General features: G+C 38.7%; 1 protein-coding gene and 1 long non-coding RNA gene across 3 annotated transcripts in view; one reads left to right on the forward strand and one right to left on the reverse strand.

Moving 5' to 3' along the window:
* LOC111268446 (uncharacterized) overlaps positions 1-21845 on the reverse strand; it is a 24424-nt gene continuing 2579 nt past the window's right edge. Inside the window, exons 2-8 of one of the 2 annotated variants that reach the window (XM_022847430.2) lie at positions 20155-20248; positions 15107-15174; positions 14768-14900; positions 6212-6301; positions 5108-5284; positions 3691-4503; positions 1-1015 (exon numbers count right to left, since the gene is read on the reverse strand). In XM_022847430.2, coding sequence (XP_022703165.1) covers positions 4310-4503; positions 5108-5284; positions 6212-6301; positions 14768-14900; positions 15107-15174; positions 20155-20248 — 756 coding nt within the window. In that variant the 3' untranslated portion in view covers positions 1-1015; positions 3691-4309. The remainder of the gene's footprint in view (positions 1016-3690; positions 4504-5107; positions 5285-6211; positions 6302-14767; positions 14901-15106; positions 15175-20154; positions 20249-21845) is intronic. The other variant, XM_022847431.2, reaches the window with a different exon arrangement.
* LOC147752381 (uncharacterized) lies at positions 12926-14455 on the forward strand. Its single transcript, XR_015314219.1, has 2 exons — positions 12926-13016; positions 13276-14455. It is a non-coding gene; the product is annotated as an uncharacterized LOC147752381 (long non-coding RNA).

Here is a 21845-nt window from a genome sequence, read left to right on the forward strand (position 1 = left end):
TACATGCAAATTATACTCGTCTTTTATTGTTATCATAACGATTGATTGTTACAACTGCCACACAAACAATGGTTATGACAGTTTAGGCAATTTTATTGTTTGTTCCCTTACTTTTATCTTTCAGAAGATTGAAGAATTATAACTATGATCACCATCGTAACTTGACTAAAATGCACGTAACTACTACCAATCATTCGTTTTAACCTCATTACAATCATTATTAATAATATTATTTACAAGAGTCGTCACATTGAAGACACTGAGTGTGATTGTTGTGTAGCATATTTTCCTTTCTTAGTTACAACGGTGATCTCTGCTTCGTACTTTATGTACAATGACACGATCCGTAAACTTTAAACACAAAACATAGAATAATCATAAAGGTTAGCTATATGCTTAGTCAACCACAGTAAATGACTACCGATGAGATATCTTTCTATGGGTGAATATGGATAATGTAGCGCACATGGTATAGTTTCTTTCTGTTTTGTGGTCGTTGACTTGATTCTCTTTTATTATGTATTACGTAAGTCTGTTTTTCGCTGATTTACTGCACTAAATAACTGATACCTTCGGCAATTCAAATATATGGAATTCGAAAGCTCACAGCGTCCCGTAACTTTATCATGAAATACACTAAACACTTAATAACAACCAAATTTAGAGCATGGCACGAGCTGGTTTATGTGTGTCATGAAAACAACAAAATGATGAGTGCCCATCGACTCAATCGAAAATGAATGCGTTATTTCATTACTAACGCTTCTTGCGCCAAGGTAACAAACGTGTTTCTATTGGTTTGCCACTTCTGCATGCAAAAGCCAAGTCGCTTCCCTCTTAAAGGTAATGTCGGGATGCTAATATGCGGTTAGAGATCGGAGTTGAAGCCTCTGAGGAGTGGGTTGGTGATAGGCAGGTTATCGATCTTCGTTTTTCATTTTATACCAAGACTGATCGAAGAATTACCGACTGCTCCTATGATGGATTTTTCGAACTGGCGGAGGCCTTCTCCAACCTAAGCAAAACATTAATAAAAAGAATACCTTGCCATCATTGTTTTGCGATTTTATATATCGCTATCTAGAAATGAAAGAAAGAAATTTTTGTCGTACCGTTGGCACGAATAATTTCTCATAATAATAATAATGCATTGGCTTTGGAAAACATGAACAGAGCCAGCTTTTTTTTTTCACTTGCGATACAATGTAACTGAGTTGACTACTGATTCGAATGTTCTCCTTGACGCAACTAGGACAACTCACCTATAATTTGAAAGGAACAAATTCAATAATTTAAATAAACCAACTGAATACCCTGTACATGTTTAGCTACATTTTTATTTCAGAAGAGTCAGAGTTACAAATTGTGAACCTCGATGTGATGAAAGCGAAAAATAAACAAATAGTAATAAAAAGTAAGTACCGTGTATTAGCTTTATTGCCTTCCTTTTTAAAGGGGCAACTCAAAGCTATTAAAATTGCTTGTTGTCTCTCTGAATCACAAAGTGCGATAGCTTGAAGATTAAGCTGCAGACAAGACCATGCATTGACTATATCGCATCTCGAATCCGTAGAGAAAAGTATATAGGAAAATTAATATGTATGCTGATCACTTGCGAACAAGTATGAAATACACAGTCGGAGGTCAAACGATACCTAAACATTGATTACAATTTATCTAAGAGAGTTATACAAAAATTCTTCCTTTTACTTAGCGCCTAAGTAAGCATAACGTGATTATTATGTAGAAGTTACATGATTAAGGGTTTAAGTTTACTCATACGTACATTACGACAGACAATTTTACGCATCTCTTATTAAACAGGCAGTTTGCAAACACAGCAATCTAAGACTAAAGTTGTAATTAGTAGTACTTTTTTTTTATGAGATTCCTTATTTTTTAGAACTATAGGCGTTCATTGTGAAATTCAAAGCATGTAAGTATTTGAGGACCTTAATGCTGTGATGTACTTTGAAACCATAAGCTGATTTTTGTTGACTTTAGTAATAAAAACTTTCTTTGGTTAAAAACTAATGCATAATATTTGAGCGATTCATCTGCGAACTATTAAGCTTAACTTACGCAGAAACTCCTTCGTAATTCCACGGCATATTTATTCAGTGAATCCTAGGAACATCTATTTAGGAAATCTTCTTATCTTAAGCAAATAAGTCACGCATAGAAACTATAACTATTGTTTCTCTCGGTGTACGCGCTCTTAAAGTCAAGGCGTTTCGTCATTAGTATATATATATATATATATATATAGAGAGAGAGAGGAAAAGAGAGCGGGAGCGAGAGATATTACTAGGACACTTCTGCAATTCGAAGTTAGGGTGCAAGCCTCATGATTTAGGCGGTTAAAGAGGAAAAAGAACTGTATTTGAAGGCAGCGCAATGCTAAACGACATACTTGGCTGAAGGGATCCTAGTTTCGCCAGCAATTTTTTGGTAGTTTTTTTTGTTATTTCTGAAGCCGCTGCTTCTTTACCTAAAGATGAAATTTTTCCTGGCATACTACGTCGTCGCGAACCTGATCTTGACTACCCGCCCTGCCATGACCGTCTACTTAAGTGTCTCGGCTTCTACTAGCTAAGGATCGCTAGACAATGATGGAAGGATCTATAAAACGATGCGCGGGTCGAAAGAGAGAAAGAATAGAAGGACAGTAGATATTAAAGAGAGCAATTCGAAAAAGAGCTAATATAAAACAATGAGTAGGAGACGACTCAACCAAGCAGCCGATGCTGTTGCTATAGCTGCAACATTGCCGCTGTCACAATTCACTGCCGAAAAAGGATATGGTGAGAAAAACGGATCCTGTTTTTCACAGCCACAAACTCCACTACAAATATAGTAACAGGCCAACCGGACATTATCAGGCAAAGCTATGCCAGTCGCCAGAGACTTTTTCTACTCGACGAACTGAGGAAAGGGAAATATATCAGGAAAGATCAGAGTATAGTGAGAAGGTAGCTTCGAAGCCAAAGAAGCCAAATGTAGGCGCCTATTGCTCTGGTTTTTTAAGGCCCAGATACCCCTAGTCCGCCAGTGAAAGGACTGACGAACACAGGCCAAATGACAAAACAATTTGTGGGAAGCCAACCTAGGTCTACGGTCAAAACATTGGTGAAAGTATTGTATGCCGGACCGACACTGCGTTGGGCGTCTACGTGTTCCACGATATACTAACAGAATTGTGTGACACAAGAGGCCGAACGTTAGCTTGCTATGAGCTTAGCATTAAACTGCACAAAATAACTGCCCTGCGGCACAGCTAACAGCAAAAAATACACCCAACAGGAAAATTCGGACAGAGCGGTACAGTTTGGTTGACTCGTAGTAAGTTACCATTGCGACATGTATAGAGGAAGTCACATCTGACGGGGAACTACAAGCGACTGATATGTGTCAGTCCTTCAAAGTTCATATAGCGATTCGACCTTAGCAGAGTAAAAAGCTAGCGTTAATATTTCAAGAACAAATGTTTGCAACTACGCTTAGTATTACATTGTTCTTAGATGATCACAAGTTTTAATTCAGAAGTGTCTATTATCAAACGTTGGAGCATTATTAGTAACAATGTTATGTAAGTTAATAAGGAGTTACACTGCTAAGCCATGCAGCTACACACATATGCAGCTTGAGCGTTTGGAAGGTATGGTAATAGAGAAAAGTATGTCGACGTACCGGTGCAGGCGCAACCAGCTGTAATTCGCCAGCTGCCACTGATTTGCTTGTTTCATTTGAGCATTGAGGGTCAGTTTTCGGAGTTTAGTGTCTTAGCTTAGTAGAAGCAGCTGAAGCAACGGTAGAATTGAGGAAAGACGGAGAACCAATAATAAGGGTACTCGATTTATCCATGAGAAAAGAGGGCTGAAGAATATTGCTGAATATTATGGTTTGTATGCGGTACTTGCGGACTATAAGCTGTTAACTACAGCACATGTATGTGCAACAACGACGGAGACAATATGTCATGCCAAAAAACTGAGTTCGACTTTACGAGGAATGGGAGGTGAGCTAGATGGTTTCTCTTTATTTTGCGGATTGCCGTGACGCCCGAATTGGTCATATTGTCGAGAAGATGAGAAACACTGTTACAATACATATTATTGATTGAAAAAGCCGTCGGAATAGTCTCAAGGGATGTTGGTTGGTTTGCTCATTGGTTCGTCGTCAATTTTTTGAGCTGTCCCTTTTCGACTCATATGATTTGCTAAAAATGGACGGCTACGGCAACCCGTCAGCATTTGGTAAAGGCATTCTTTTGGACGGGGGCGCTCGAAAAGTCGGATTAGAGGATACTTTAGTGCCACCCGTTATGACCTCCGCCACCGCCTCCGTGGCCGCCAGTTTCTTGTGATTCGGCCACCTTCACCTGGACCGGGATAGCCTTGAAGACCTTCTCAACGGGCGCTTGACTCTTAAACTGGTTATGATGCACCTGCACTGGCACGTCTAGGAGCATCGGAAAGCCACCAAAACCGCCGCCGTGGCCACCTGCATGTAACAAACAGTAACAGAAGCCAGCAAACAGTCCACCAAAGGTTAGTAATAGCACTTAGAACAAAGCGGTTTTAATATACTTACAGTACGCCACCGTTTAATTAAACCCACAAACGAGAAAAATTTGCTATTTCACAAATGACCAAGCTTAAGCAACTTCTGGAAACGTTTGGGCTAAGTTATTTATTTAGACATAGTTTAAAATTTTTGCGATTCTATCCTTTTTTTTTACCTCAGCTATTTTTTATGACACTGTGTCAGGTAGCTGCGTGTAGAAAATTAACAAATAAAGACCAAGTCAGATGAAAATGCATTCATCATTTTTACAACAACCCTCCTAAATTTTCTTGAAGGAACAGTTCCATTTTGTATGTGATCTAACCTTTGTTGTGTGTAAAAGTAGACCTGAAAATAGCCCTCCTCAACCTACTCGATCGCGGAATTAAGGGACAATTATTGCTATGTATGTTACAGGATGCATTACTGGACAAGCAGCCAAACGAAATAGACCGTGCTATGAATACCACGTAAGATCAACTAGCAAACGTACACCAGATTTCGTCCTAAGACGCAACAAACCAACGACAGTTTCACTGACCTCTAAAACTATCGCTTCCGCTGCCCATCCAGCCGCCCCCGCCGTTTATCCAGCTATTTCCGTCGCCCATCCAACCTCCACCCCCAGAAGGCCAACCTCCGCCTTCACCACCGCCCATAACCCAGCCTCCACCTTGGCCACCTCCATTTGGCAGCTCTATGACCTTAAACTTTTGACCTGAAATTGACACCCAATACCGATGATATTAATGACAGCTTTTTAAATGTACATCTAATATAGACGGGTACTTCTAAAATCTCAAGTCCTCAATCTCCTTAAATATTTTTCTTTTGAAAAACCTCCTGTAGGGGAAGTACACGTTATATCTAATTAGTTAGGATTATATCATATAACAATCAATAACGTTTGAGATCATACAGGTACGACAGTACAGATAAGCGCGTGCTGGAAACCGTCAGTAGGACAGTTAGGACAAGCCACCTTATTTACCTATGATATCAGACAGTTTGAAAACAAAACAACATCGGTTTTTAAATCTAGTCAATTTGTGGAATGTAGACGCTTCAATCTACTGTAATTGTCCTTGAGCCTCTTAGTCCTCGAAGTCTCGGAATCGATTGTTGATAGCAAAAAAAAAACAGAGAGTAACAACTGTTTAGAAAAGTAATCTGGACATGGAAATTTAATGCTTTTGTTATTCATCGTTACTTTATCTCTATTAGATGATCCTTTGTTTAATCCAAAAAGTAACTGAGGAATGGCGATGATGCCTGGCGCCTTTGACCAGAGTACGTGCCTTTTATTGCTGTACCAAAGGGCCATAAGTTTCTTGGGAGACTTCAGATGCATTTATTATTTCATTTTCTATGCGTACCTCATAGTAGAAGATGCCCTCGATGTCCATTGCAAACCATCATCTATCGTCCAAACTTACTCGACACTCTCACCAAACTGGATTTCGTTATATATATCTTAACCGCGCAAACTTAAGTCGAATACCTATTGACTACTAAAATCATATTAAAGTTATTCATAAAATGTATTTCTGTTTATTTAATTACTAGTAAGGACACACTGCCAAATTATTGTTAGAAAAATCGATATTATCATCTTCATGCTCGTCATCGAAGATACTACACTGACCTCCGTTTCTGCTGAGACTCCAACCTCCACCCCCGCCGCTTCCTCCGAATTTCCAACCCCCGTGGCCTCCACCTCCGCCAAAGCCACTACCTACAAAAGACAAAACAATGCACAAACCAGAAAAATACGTTTATGTGCGTTTCTCAATGCTGCTTCCACAGAGCTCATACATTGCTTCTACCTAACGTAAAGCGCTACCGTATAGTCATCGCCATCAATACTATTATTTAACGCCGGCAAAGATCAAATATACTTTCGTTTAATAGGTGGGGTTTACATCTCTCGTCTAAATATATTTTTAAACAGAAATGCTTCCTTTTCTGAGCCTGCTCGGAGATCTAATAAGGTCCTGTTTCAGTAAAATATAGATTATATAATTTCAAATAGTACAGGTATTAATAAACAACATGATCATCATGTGTTTCTATGCTTTCGGGATCGTACATTGCAGCCATAGTTGCTTCAGATAATTGAATTCACAGCCGAAGAATATGTCTTCTTTCTTGTCATTTCTTGAATGACCTGAGAACACGAGCAGATTTGTTAATGAGTTAATTTGCTACAATAAATTGTACTCCACTAGACAACCAAATCGCAAATTTACATAAAAACAGCGGAACACGATGGTGTTCATAAGTTTATTCAATTTTATATTTCCAATATCATCTTTATAATTTTCCAAATCTAAGTAGTAGCTTTTCTTTACCTAATTATGTCCATACAACTTACTCATGACGGCAGTCACGGATAAATATTATAATCTACGAAAGTTGTGTTAAAAGTTTAAAAAAGCGTATCTGTAAAAGAAACTACTAACTATAGCTATAAAATGTTTTAGTATGCTGAGAAGAACTCTTTTTAATTTAAACTACTTATTATTAAAGTTACTTAAGCTCTTAACGACACACTCTTTCCTCTCATTACTCGCAAACTCGAACTCAAATTTCTGTAACCTATAATCTTCACATCGGAACAGAAATATCGAATAAAAGATCTGACTTACCGGGAAGAGTGATTATGCCTAACCCGATATTGTTAAACAAAAAAATATGTCGTGCATTTCAAAATCAAACTACATTTTTCTCAGACCTACTAATTGTATACCCTTTAATTCGAGACAGCCTTTTTTTTCTCTACTTATATTTCTGGAAAAAATGGGTTTCATGCGAACGTTGCGTCTTTAGGAACAAGTATCCCTCCAACAAGCCGTAGGCAACAACCATTCGTCTGTGACGAATTCGGCTACTACTACTACTTGTTCTGTTACCTATGGCAAACAAAGGAATAAATAAATGAGGTATTCCAAAGCACCATCCGTATACTTTCGCACAAACGTAAACAAGTCCAACAACAGAGGCCGATTCACTGAAACCTACGTAAAATTAGCCTCTGTAATGGTGCAAAGGTAACGTGTCTGCCTATTAGCCTTAACGTGTGAGGTCCCTCGTTGGGCCTTCGTTTCGCCAGTCATCTGAAGCAGCGTTAAACTTGAAACATATATATATATAGCGCTTCACAGCCACTCATTCTCATATTATATGCATAGTTCAGCGGCCATGCTATACATATCTGCCGTATCGATGCTGTAATAGTGAACATGTAAAATTTCTCTCGCACATACAAATCGGAACTATAACTAAATGATCAACACATTGTTTTTTGTGCTACTCTTTCCAAGCAATGTAACCATACGGTTCTGTAATAGTGCAATAACTCAGCGAGTGGTAAAAATTCATTTAGCAGCTTTGTCCTCGGTAACTGTGTGGTGGTATACCTTAAGCATAAACTTACCGAGTTCTCAGGATTGCTCGACTAAAATAGTTCAATGAGATGTTTCTCTAACGAATACACGACAACCGGCATAAAAGTAAAAAACTTCATAATAGCTTCAACGGGAACAGACACACTTAAGCAACTTCTTGTAGTTATTTTCTTCTTTGTAATGCGCTTCGATACAATTTCGTAACTTTGTGTACAGTTCGGGCTAATAAATAATGTTGAGTTCCACTATTACTAATTCCAGTCTAAAATTTCGCGTAAATAAGGATAAATTTTATTAGAACTGACAATCAGATATTTTTGTTAACATTTTGTTCTTGTTTAAAGTATTTTTCCCAAGATACTTTTTTCTTACGGCTTCTCCGTCGCTTTAATTCGATCATATCTTAAATGAGGATATCTATATAGCGCTTTGCACTTTACGACAGTTAAAAGACTCAAGAGGGACATAGCGCTAGAGGAAAACGTGCATTAAAATGCACATTATTCTGCGGAACAGAAAAATTCTGTAACAGTGATGCATAATTGCTGCAGTGAAATGCATTCCACATCAACAGGGACAACGAATTTAACGCTGCTTTTGCACCATCACCGTATCCCGGCAGCAATTTTGCCGTGACCCTTATAAATAATGTTTGCCCTCTATATGTATGTGTATACATATTTATAAGAACTACATGTATACTTAGAAGTGAACTTGGATGTAAGCAGTACATGTTTACCCATGTCTATCGTTATAAACATACGTGAGTGACAACTAGAATGTCTTCAACGTCTAACTTCCCAAAATTTTATATTGTGTGATTATCACGAAGATGATCGTGTACTTAAGGTCGTTACTTTCTAGCCCCTCTTCAATATTAACATCAGTTAACACAATGGTACTCCTTAGACCTGTTCAAAATGTGTTAAGTCGTCAGCTAGTACGATGTCAAAAGCAACGTATAAAAGCATAATTTGTTCCTACGATTTATATATAGATTCGAAAAGTATGCATTTATTATTATTATTATTATGTTACTTCGTATATCTGTTGTCAGGCTATTAGATCGTATTGTTGCTGCATCTCTGTCCTCCTTTATGTATTTTTCTAGATGAAGGCACGATCTATTTGCTGACAGCGTGCTCACGCTACGTTGTTGACGGCATTGTGATGTTATATCTAAGTGTTGAGGAGTATTCTATTTGCAGTCTTTTGCATAAAGGAGAGATCGCCGAAAAAGTTAATGGGTGATATAACCGACAATAATCACCTATCAGTAGTTGCGACTAGGCTGATGCTGCCCGCCTTCAATAAGGTAAAGATCGCAACAAACGATATTTTTTGTTCCATAACATAACATAAGAAAACAAAAAACAAAACAGAAAAAATATTAAAAAAGTAGAACTAAAGGATATATATTATATCCTTTGGCTCTGTTTGCCTAGAAAAACAACTTTTTACCGAAATGAAGTTGAATGTCAATTGTGAGGTGTTCTTACTGCTCAGGATATACAAGATACATATGGCCAAGTGCTACATTTTTAAAACCGCTTCTCTGAAACGGTCTTCCTTCTGTGGTGTGTAAATTTTTTGATGCATTATTCGACCTGTTGTTAGCGCTGGTTATACGCAGTTTATTTTTTTGTTTGTACAGGCAGCTCATTATAAGAAATAAAAGGATCATCGAAGATCAAGTCAGCAAACTTATTTGTTTCATCACTATTACTACCAACATTTTGCTGCTCGTCGTTTTTTCCGTTATTTTCCCGGGATAAGTAAAAGAAAAGTTTCGGAGACACCTCGTCAGTGCCACTTGTGAACTAAGTGTTTGCTTACACGAGTAAAGAGAAGAAATGCCTTTGCTAGAACTATGAAATAGATAGCTGTTATTGGTCCTGCTAATGAATTTGTAGGTTAATCCCGCAGCCGCTGCTGTTGTTGCTGCCAACAACGGCAGCTGCGGAAGTGTATTTCCAGGCGCGTCGGTCATCACCAGTTGGTAACGCTGCCGCAGAACCAGCAATTTAGCAGGTGCACCCTTCTTATGACCTGATGTCGTCTGTACGTGCGCGCATGTACTGTTTATCCGTCTAAACCTCTAGTGAGGAAATAAAAACACTGGAGAAAAAACTTAGCCAGACTGGATGGCCCCGAAAAATACTTTGCTTGACTCATTATTGCATACGAGAACAGGCAGTACCTAGCTACGGACAGTAGCGTGTGCGGTTCGGGAATGAACGATGTTTTTACTCGTGACGACAGTGCTGCTAATCCTTACGGTGGTTATAGTTATCATAATAAAAATAGTGTTATCAACCGTAACTGACTATATGATAAACAAGAAGTGAGATGTCTCTTTTAACCTCCTTTTGTGTGCTTGGGCCTGAGCGTGCGTGTCACTTGTTGTTAAATCGCTTGGGGTCAACCATAGTTTAGCCTGCCCCGCTTGACGTTTTAGTTTGATGATGGTGGCTGCATATTTAGATGCCCTGTATTTATGTTCGCTTTTGCAGTGAGTAAAAGGAGCGCAAACGGCGCAAAAAATTGGGTTCGTTGAAGAGTCATTTGCTGCAAACCACCTCCAAACATCTTTTTACATAAACGTTTCGAAGGAAAAAGTTGTTCGCTATAAAGCGCCTCGCTTTAGTCATTCAATGAACAGTACAGTTCTAAACTGTGATATGTTTGGATATCGACGCGCAAATAGGTGAACTCGATGATGCACAATTACATACAATGTATTTGTATAATAGCCAAGTGAAGTTTTTGCTAATGAAACGATTTACTCGGCGAAAACTACGCCTTTGTTTGTTGTAACCCTGTGAAGTCGTGACTGAAGCATTAAATACTCACCAAACGATGCACACACGCGTGTTTCCGTTCGCTTCTAAATACAGCTGCATAAATCTCAACAAACCATAAACAACGACAGCTTCCGCAATTGAGGTCAAAAGATGATCAGCGTACTACTAAGCCTGTATGACGAAATATATTAAATATTACTGAAGAAACATGTATCATTAAGGAAGAAAATAACATTTGTTGAAATACGTCTTTTTTTTTTTAAACCAAAAGTATTCGTATAGTAAAATAATATTTGTGGCATCTCCCATTGCTTTGTATTTAAAATATTGTGCTACACATAGAAATTACATTATACATACCTATTGTCATAGTGTAAACGGAAGCGAGTATCTACAATACTTTCAATATCCATGTGACGAACCCACGGAGTCAGTACCCAATGTTATTACTGTAGCAGTAAATTATTTTTGCAATACTGGGAAATGCCCGTGTTCCATGCTGTCTTCAGTTGCACTACTAATGCGGTACCGATGTTCTCCCAGGTGTGCCAACGCTGTTGCTAATAAGAACTATATAGTTTTACCAAATGTTCCACAAATACTCATTTACAGCCAAAGAGCAAAGAGATGAATATCTTGACTTTAACAACTAGACACGGATGCTAAGCATTCGAGACCCGAGACTTAAACTAAAAACAGAAAGCGAAGCAGTTTCAAATCTGGAAGAATGAAGCGTTCGCGAATGGCGATTTCACGAACCTTCCCATGGCACATGGTCGAACAGACCGATGAAACGAGGATTTTCGAATCAGAATTTCAATTGAATGAACGGCCACTGACAGCTGAGAGCGCAGTGACGAGCCGTGTCAAAGCAAAACGGGAAAGGGCAGAAATAGGCAGCGGGGAATAAGGCGACGAACAGCTAGAGGAAGGTCTTTCGTTTGAGACATTACTGTATTGCAAATGCCGTCCACAGTCTTGCGTTTCGTCTGCGCAGCGCCCTGGCGCCGGACTTTGTCGAGCCACAACAGCATCTGCCAGTCAACGAAACGGGATCGGCCCACTACCCACGACGCTGCTGGTTCCAACCCCGCTACCCTTGCGACGACCGCCGGCTTGCACTGCGAGTTCGTACAGATTTCGAATCCAAATGTAAAGTGACTTTCTGCCATCGGGCAGTACTGCACCCAAGAAGACAGAAAATAGTTGGACCGGGTAAAGAGACCCGCAGCAATACGGCCTGGATGAGAAAATCGAGAATTCGACGATGCTTCAAAAGCACCGATCACGGCAGCAGAAGCACAAAAAGAAGAAAAAGGAATAGAAGTAGAGTAGCAGCACCTCGATGAAGACGAGAAACAGAAAACGAAGAAGAAAAGAAAAAAGAAAAGACAGGAGAGATATTTATTTCTATACGCCTCCCTCCTGATTCATCTGGAACAGAAATTGGACGATTGAGCTAAAATCGAAAGAACCATCGGGACAGTTGAACCGACGTTGGCCGCTGAAGAAAGGCAAAAAGGAGTGAGTTAGACTGAGCATAGAGAAGTAAACCCCTTCAATAAATGTCTGTATCTGGCAAAATGAAGAAGAAGCCGAAATACGGAAAACGAAGAACTCTTAACAGAAAAGAACAGTTTAAAGCAAAGACTGTAGTAGCAGCAGCATTACCGTGTAATGGTATCGTATGATAGTAGAATAGTATTAGATGCGTAGCCCCCATAAGATATAAACTAACATGTTATCTATTGCTAATGCTATCGAGGTGAATGATTGAAGCAAATTGTATATTCCTACTATTAAGCGGGGGGGGGGGGGGGGTGACTATAAAGTGCCTATAGCGGAAGGGAGACGCCGAACAAAAGAGAAAAAAGGTTAAAAAAAGTTGGACCCAAAAGGACTCCCATCGTAGATTTATTCGTGAGTTACCTATAGATTGATCTGAGAGGACTAATAGTCACTACTTAATCCAACTCGTTGGATCTTTGGCAAATAAGTTAATCCTATTATATAGATCGAAATTGAACCGATGGAGCCGAATGCAGGAAGCAAAGCCAACTGATACGAACCTTACTCATGGATCTATGCGAGCAACATACGATTACTACTCTTTATGGATATTACACACATAGTAGCAAGCTGCACAGAAGTTAGGATTGATCAATAACGGCAGACTTGGTGGCCTATGGCTATACTAATATCGACAGTTGTATAACTACAACCAGCGTCTTATAAATACGTGAGTTTAAACAGATATTCAATATAAAAAAACTCTCGGGTAAAGTATCTTTTGCTGAATTAAACAAAGCCGTTTTGCAGTTATAAAAACTAGAATTAAGAATTACGTGATTAAGCGAACATTAAATAGAGGCATTCCACCGATAATTCTTGTCGATTGTCACAGCGCTAATTCAAACTGATATAATTTCCCTTTTTCTCATACATGGCCCTGTTATCCTAACCAATATTTCTTTATCTAACTGCGGTGATATCAGCAGTGATCCGAAGTTGTACTATCTGCATGTTGCTTATTCTGCCAGAACGGCGTGGGAGTGAGTATACGTAACAACAACTAGCGCGCACAAGGAGATTTCCTACGACGCCCACTAGTATAGGACAAACTACCATCGATAAATCTCTTTAGAGCTCGAATAATACATTGACCGTTTTATCGACCGTCAATTCTTATGTTATCTAATATTTTCTAAATACATTGTATTGACAATATGATACCTGTGCCACGCCATTTACATCCTAGCACCGATTGTATTTATATCGTGCAATTTGAATGTTTGTTTTCATAAGCTAAACTAGCTAACTGTTGGGATAATGAAATGAGTTAATGGATGATGCTAGCTGAGTGCTTACAATACGCCCAAGGACTAATAATTGGACACAATGTCCTTTTGCGATTATACACAAACTGTGAAACATAAATGAATCTTATGGATAGAATTATCCGTGTTAGGGATCATTTGATACGATTTTTCGTAGCCATTTATGTTGTTTTGAACTTTGTAGTAAATGATAGGCCAATTTTATCGATGCACATACCGTCTTCCATCATTCCGACCCACATATTCTCGAGAGTTATACATAGTGCCATCAGATCACATTAACTGTTTGGAATATCGTCTCCTGAGTAGGATTATCATCGAATGACCTTAATACATAATAGCAGCAATATCGTTTACCAAAGTCTCGGAACAGAGCTGCAATGATTAATTAGCATTTACGAGCCATATTAGACGTAAAGACTTCTTTGTAGATATCTCTGTTGTATGGAAACGCATATATATAACAAGTCACCGGAGAAAACTTATGGCAAGACACACTTGCTGAAAAAAATTGCGATCACACTTCTGCTTTATGATCTCATATCTGACAAATATATTCGACCTGTTTTTAACTAATTTAATAGTGCTCTGCGCATATTTTGCTGGTAAAATGTACAGTTTCTCAACAGTCGTACATTAAGATGCAAAAATTATGAATAGACGCTACTACAACATATGCGACCTGGAACTATGTTCAATTAAAATTAAATTCACAGTATTTATGTAACTAGCTTCTTTTGCATTGCTCGTGCCTGTCAATAGCTTTATATGAGCGAAAATAGCTCAATAGACTGCGAAATGCGGGTGATAATAACATCTGTATCTAAATCGAGCTTATTAATTACATTAACTAATTTTATTACGCGAAACAGTTGCTAAAGCAAATTTGATTTACATTTCTGTACCCTGATCATTCGTATCCCTGAAAGTTCTGCAAATGCATGCTTCGAGGAATTTGTTGCTCCATTGATGTGCGGATCAATTGGAAACTGTGATTGTTTACAGCAACTTCACAAATGATACCTTTTTGTGCACCGAAAGCTCTGAGAGGTCCAATACATGCACGTTTTCCAGCGTAATTACTGACTGGTGCTTTGATGTTTCAAGAATAGATTGACGTACAACTTAAGTTAATAGAACATAAACTACTAACCTCCTACGCCGTGTTCTCCTCCACTAATACCGAACGAGTTCGGGATACGGATGTGCTCGAATCTGATGGGGACTACCGAGGTGTCAATATGTGCAATGAATTTTTTAATAGTCGTTAATGGTGCTGGACCGACCTGCAATCAATAGATTACCATTTAAGTACTAATATCTTCACGATACCATAGATACGCACTATCATAGACTTTTCCTTGAAAAAAAAGGGTTAGTTTTAGGTATCAGAACACTAATTAGATCTGGAAAAGCAGGAATCACGATTGTTTAGTTTTGAGCTCACTTGTCTACGCTACAAATGTATGCATGTGTTGAACACCATGCGTACCTGTTCGGTGACTGGTTTGAGCAGAAGTCCCTGCTTCACATGAACGCCTCCCCCATGACCTCCTCCAACTGCGAAGAAATGAGTATGCTATTAAAAATTGCTCCTATATTAGTTCTATCCGATACACATCATTGGCCCATAGTTCATTAGTTTCACTAATGATTTCTCATACTGAGCCAACTACTACATACTTTAATATTTAAGTAATGATTTTTTTACGATATGATCGATACGAAGGTACGAATTGATTACTATTCTTCCTCACGACGGAAAAGGAACCACCGTAATCCCTCACAACTTTTTCGCACCTTGTACACCCACATACTTTACAATTTCTGGCTCCTTTTCATTAGAAACAGACCAACTTTATCACGAATATATTGAATGCCTTATCAATGCATCGCGCTCTGTTATAGTGTTGAGGAATGATGGTGCCTGACGCGCTATTTGTACATTACTTCGACCAATCTTATAAAAGCCAAAACAGAGGATACCATTGGTCGCTCAATTGGCCTTCTTTCACAACCCAAAACCTCCCTAAAACCATCATTCAAACAACCAGCAGCCTACCTACCGTCTACTTATTTATTACATCTATTTATTATTTTACGCGCTTTTACTACGCTACACCTTCTTTCCCTCTCTATGCTAGTGTTCAAATGAAACGCATTTTTTCAGGGCTGTTCTCTTTTCTTCCGTAGTCTCGCTCAAACCTCTCGTATCTAGCAAGGGAACTTGACCACTTTACATATTTAATGCCATTCAGGAACTGTGTTAGATATTCGAGACGGCTACGCATTTGCATCAGTATTTAGGTTTAGGTTTCGCTGGACATCAAAGTGAAGCGCCCGTGGTTAGTAATGTCGTTGCCCACCACGTGGTCGTTGATGTGGATCCGGTCAGCGGGGCCAGAAGGAATCGTGAGGCTATGGATTGTAAGGCTTACACGTTTCAGCTCGATTGCATAGTCCAGATGCAATTCTGTGCCACCGTCGCTGAGTGCAAAAGAGGAGAAAGACCCAAAGAACGTCAGCGATCGTGACGATACCGAGGTCCACGATAATGAATAGGAATCTCAACACTGCGGCGGCTACGCAATGGTAAGGCGAAAGGCAAGACGTTTGCCTTTCTGACTATCCCAATAGCATTCTCGAATGTGGCTCGTTTCAGTTTTCTCTCTGGTCCAGTTTTGCCTGAATCCAACATCCCCTGAGAACACTTCAACTGAGTTGCAGGTATCTTTCTAGCTTTGCTCACTATGATCGCTAGTACTGGTGAACTTTATAGTAACACGTCGGTACAAACGCTGACGAATGTACCTCGGTTATGGCGAGACGACCAAGGAAGGCGAGCAGGCTTTGTGCTTGTGTCTATCGGTTAGTTTGGATTTATAACATCGGCCTAACCACGTACGATGGTTGCCATGTGATACCATGGCCCGACCTGTATGAACATCGCGCATCCGTCATATATCCCCACAGTTGTCTCGTCTCCCTCCCTTTGCCCCAAGGTGGGGATATATATGTATATCTGTATCAAATATACGGAAAGTATCGTGGTCGTCATTTTCTCCATCCTATGCAATCTCGATACGATGGTCACCTTGTGTGCTGGGTGGATCACATCGAACAGAGAGAGGCCACAGTCAGAAGATATGTGCGGGCATTTTGTGTAAGACTCATGTCTATGCAATTATAGCGTCATCGAATGCGATCAGAATTGTTGAAATCCCTGATGATGGAGCGCTCATATGAATTATAGGAGGGTTGCGAAGACAGGCTGCTCCGTCAATAGGAAAAAGTTATCCGCTTCAGTTAGACCCAAAAGCGATTAAAATAAATCCAAATTTCAGGTGACAATATGCGTGTTAGCGGATGCATATCTTTGCCTACACATCCAATGCATATCTTACACATTGTGTAGAAAACAGATATTTTTCGATAATTTCTTAAATTTTCCAAATTCATTTACCTAACTTCCTATAACATATTTTCGTTGGGCAAATAACCCTTCGTTTTAGTTGAAGTGAGCAGCAATAATCATTAACAATAGCCAATTAACGGATCTACTATTATATTTTAAATTGGTAGTACCACCTGATAAGGAGATGCTCTACAACAACCTCTATTATCAAATACTCAAATTAGTGAAACCGCCTTGCAAGGGAGCAAATAGACGTCTTGGAAGTGCAGATTTTAGTATACCCGAATTTTTCTGACTAGATCCAAGATAAAGCAACCACCTCTCAAAAAAAACGATAATTAAAGCTAGATCTTGCAATATACTTTCATATTACAATGCCATAGAGCTTTAATCAAGAGTGACCCTTAATGACTTCCGCGCCCCGAGTGCTAATCTAAAGAAAGAAATATATACATTTTCTTTCTTTCGCTACTTTTGTAAAGACATTAAATCGAGTTGCAAATAAAATAGGCGGACAATCAGTGGTTCTTTTCAATAATACACATAAACACCATCTCTAGCTCAATTTTTGCTTACGCCTATCAACAACTAACTGTATTTTTTCGATGTGCAACGAACATTTTTCATCTCACTCTTCATATTCCTATATTCTGGCCTGTTCATTGATGTGTAGCCATTGTGAATAAGCTTAAATTTAGTTTCTTTTATATTCTAAATGCATAAGAATAAAAATCTGTCTCAAATTCATATTACTAATAGAGCAATATTTCGTACCGTTTTGTTATTATGCTATTAACTCTTTTGAACCTTCTACGCATTATTATGCAAGTTAGTGCTTAGTTGACTTATAGCCTGAACAAAATATCTCTTGTGGTTCACTTTGAGTACTACTAAAGAGAGTTTTTTAAGTATGACTTTTAGTTTGAGGAGCAAATATCTATAAGTAGAAAGCAAGTACCCATTAGGTTAGCTATGATAATAACACAAAAACAGATCTGGATTAGGGATTTCAACGGCTATTAGATCTAAGACGTCAAGTCTATGCATCACATTCCTTCTGTCAACTTGTGGTACTGTCCATGCCAATTCGGAGTTAAATATAAAAGAAGAATTGGGAATTAGTAGGCAATGGTCTTTGCAGGAATAGGCCCAACTGTCGGAAATGAGTCTTTCCATTTCAGTGACTCAAATTAAGCACGTGATGGCATCATTAGTCGAACATCAAGAATATTTTTCTATAGAAACGGTATGATTAAATGTATATCACATCGTTGCAACTAAAGAGGATACGACACTTCTGGTGGTGGGCGACACTCTGAAGCCGCACAATTTCTCCCGTAATTGCCAGTTACTCATTGAGTGTTGCGATTCGAAATATTTCGAGTTTTTTTCATTGTTTCTTTTGCTTGGAATGGCTGACCTTGGTTTGAATGTCCTGGCCGCATCATCAAACCTTGCCTATTTACAAGAGGTGTTCGGTTCGTTAAGGTTTTACGCTGCTTTCCACCCCCCACCTACTGCTAAACTTTCTCTAGGGTAGCACAGTCAACACAGCAAAATGGTATCATCAGAAAAATAATGAAAATAGTGTGTTGCATAGAAAACGGAATTTCAGTGAAAACAGGTATTAATAGCTCAATTTGTTACCGCACGTAAGGAGAATACGAACTGAGAAACCACCATGAATAGCTAAACCATATTGTATTGTAATATTCCGTATTAGTTTAATTAATTTACAGTCTAAATATGATACACGCATGAAAGCACGCTTCAGTTGCGGTAATCCCTTAGTAAGGAAATATGCGGGGTTTGCTAAGTGCATTAAGTTCACTCCGTTTTGAAAACAATGTATGGGTTCAAATTCGCTGCTTGGTTCAACAGAGAGTAGAAGGAGAGCTTTAGCCAAAGAAGGTATTAATGTTGCTGCTAAAGTTTAGGCGGTACGTAGGATGTAATATTATATCAAATAGTACAGTATGGTAATATCACCCACTGCAGCTATGAGGGCATTATCTGATGGACGTTGACATAGGTCTGTGCATGTTACTATCTGTTACAGCTTCCTGTGTTTTACCAGCCCTGTTTTTTCAAACATACGTTGGTATTAACGGATCCGAGCTATTTTTTGTTAGCCTTTCGAACAGAAAATATTTTAGCAGATCCTTTCTTATGAAGATCGCAGCAAATGGGATGTACCAAGAGCGGCAATAATTCCAATATGTAAATGATACAGCAAGTTAAGGTGCGAAAAATGGTCCCTAAAGCGCTCTTTGTTTACACCTAGCGACCACGAAAAATTTAGCTATGACGTTAGTAAAGCACTTGTGTAAACCTGCACGTAATTCATTGCTACTATTGTAGGATTCAGTCCAGAATTTCCAATCGACGGCTAAATTGTTCTGAATTTGTTCTGTCTCAGCATTTTCTGTAGAGAACGCCTACTTAGAAATAATTTTGAAGGCAAGCCTTTTTGATTTCTCCACGAGTCATTTAAAGCTTTCTGGAATTTTATCCATTTTACTCTATCAGCGTGTATTATACTATCGACTTTCAAAATTATGAGGTGACAGGGGTCAGCTTTAAATCAAGGTCAATGTGTTCGTCTTCTATTGTTACTTTACTTTGGTCAACGTGTCTACACATGGGGTAGAAGGCCGTTACGTAATATCTACCTATGAGCATACCACCAAATAAAACATAGTCTACTTTGATCCGGATTTTTCCTTAACAACGTTGACATACAAGAAGACAAAGGCCTGACTAGACGAAAATTAACAAGTAGTTTCAATAATAAAATATATGCAATTATTATTAGTGCAAAAAGCGGATTTAATGTTTGATGTTATATTTCAGTTTTGTCAGATTTGATGTTCGGTTTGTCGCCGCATATGTTATAGTACCCATACCAATATATATACTTTGGACAGATATAATATGCTATATCAGCTCATAAGTGTCCCTGTCATCAATTACTCCTTATTTTTTAAACATATATATATAAACAGAGAGGATCTCCTAAATGACGAAATTTGGTTTAAAGTTCACTATATGATCTTATGGATGAGCGTGATATTTTAAGCAGCTCCTTAAGTGCTATAAATAGAAGACTAATAATCAAAACTTACATCCTGCACCGCCCTGCGACGACCATTCCCTCTCACCATTTTGATTCCCAGCGCTCGAGACAGCGACCAGCGATAGAAGCACAGCGGCTTTAGTCTGAAAACGTTTTCAGATAAGTATACATGGACAACATGAAAATCATGCGAACCTACGAATTCTACTCATGAGGATGGGCATTGCATAAACATGAAAGCATGTGTCAATCAATTCCAAGTGCATATAAGTGCCTTGGATCCGAGCCTAAGAATAGCTCGATATGTAAAAAATGGGCATAATACTTCATCGTTACTCCATTTTTAAAAATTGATGAAATAGGAGATGTAAATAGTTGGCACCATATGGTACAAAGTTACACATTCTGCTTTTAAATTTTTTTCAAGCTATTAATATTTAGACCATGTGTATCTCTTTTGCTCTCATCAGTCGTAGCAATGCACATATCTGAAAACATGCCCGCTGCTTTCATCGGTTATTGTGTTTGTCGGCTTGTGGAAACAAGCCGACAAACACAATAACAACATGTCTTTAACCATTAGTGGTCCCTTAACCAGACCCCCTATACAAAGGGTATATATATATTTTATAACAGCCTGCGTTCAATCCCCACATCGCAAAGCTAACGAAACATTTCGCCATACGCTTGTATCTGCTTATAAAATTGGCATTAAAACCTACTTAATCTGGTTCCTTTATGCCATATGGCATCGGTCTTAGACTATTATATGTATACAGAATTGCACAGTTTAAGCGTTAATACATTTTGTTAACTCTCTGCATAAATGATGGTTAATATATTGCTGCATTTTCCCCAGCCAATTATCATTCCACAATCTATTGTATTGCAAAATACTTGTAATGAGATGTCCATATTTAGTGGACAGCAGATGTTCGTCACCTGGGTAGACACAGCTGCACCTAAGTCGTACGTCTCCATTTGTTGTCAACAGGGGCAAGGTGGCCTCGTTATTAGATGCACGAACATACTTACGAAATCGCAACCTCATGCGAAGGTCATGAAGGCTTTAAAGATCATCCCCATTGGCCTTTTCGCTTCATAAATATCGTAGGGTGCGTGCTGGTGCATAGCTGCTTATTACAAATAGAAATAATATGTACAATGCTTCATGCATATGAAAGAGATTGGTATTGATTCACTGCATATATTCACATAGGTAGATTCATTAAATGTTGCTTTGAAACGGATGATCTCTTTTCTACAATCAGAATAGGGACTACAGTTTCTATAAGTGAACTTTTGTAGGCCACAATGACATATTCTGAAGGAAGTTCGTATTTAAGATAAACGTGTGCCTTCTAAATGACTAAAACAGCCTAGACGAGAGGTTCTTATAGACATTGAACCTAATCGAAGGTAACGATGCACTTGAGGTGAAAGACTGTGGCAGGAGGATGGAATGACCTCCGTGTGCATTAATTAGACTAGACTGTGCCTTTTTCTACCTCTTGATTGAGTTAGCAAAGATAAAATTGTAGCGTGTGTACGGATGTATAGGTAGAAAATAGAGTCTTAGAGGTTTTCCCGGAATAAGATACTAGGTATTTTAGCTTGAAGCTAAAGATCTGTAGAAAAACGGGAGAATATAATATAGGTGTTTGTTATCAGAATCTCCAAGTTGGAGAATATTGTAGAGAGCTTAGAAACAATTTTCATTCTTTCTCTACTTTTGAATAC

The sequence above is a fragment of the Varroa jacobsoni genome, unplaced genomic scaffold (assembly GCF_002532875.2).
Source record: "Varroa jacobsoni isolate VJ856 unplaced genomic scaffold, vjacob_1.0 scaffold_1286, whole genome shotgun sequence".
NCBI classification, from domain to species: Eukaryota; Metazoa; Arthropoda; class Arachnida; order Mesostigmata; family Varroidae; genus Varroa; species Varroa jacobsoni.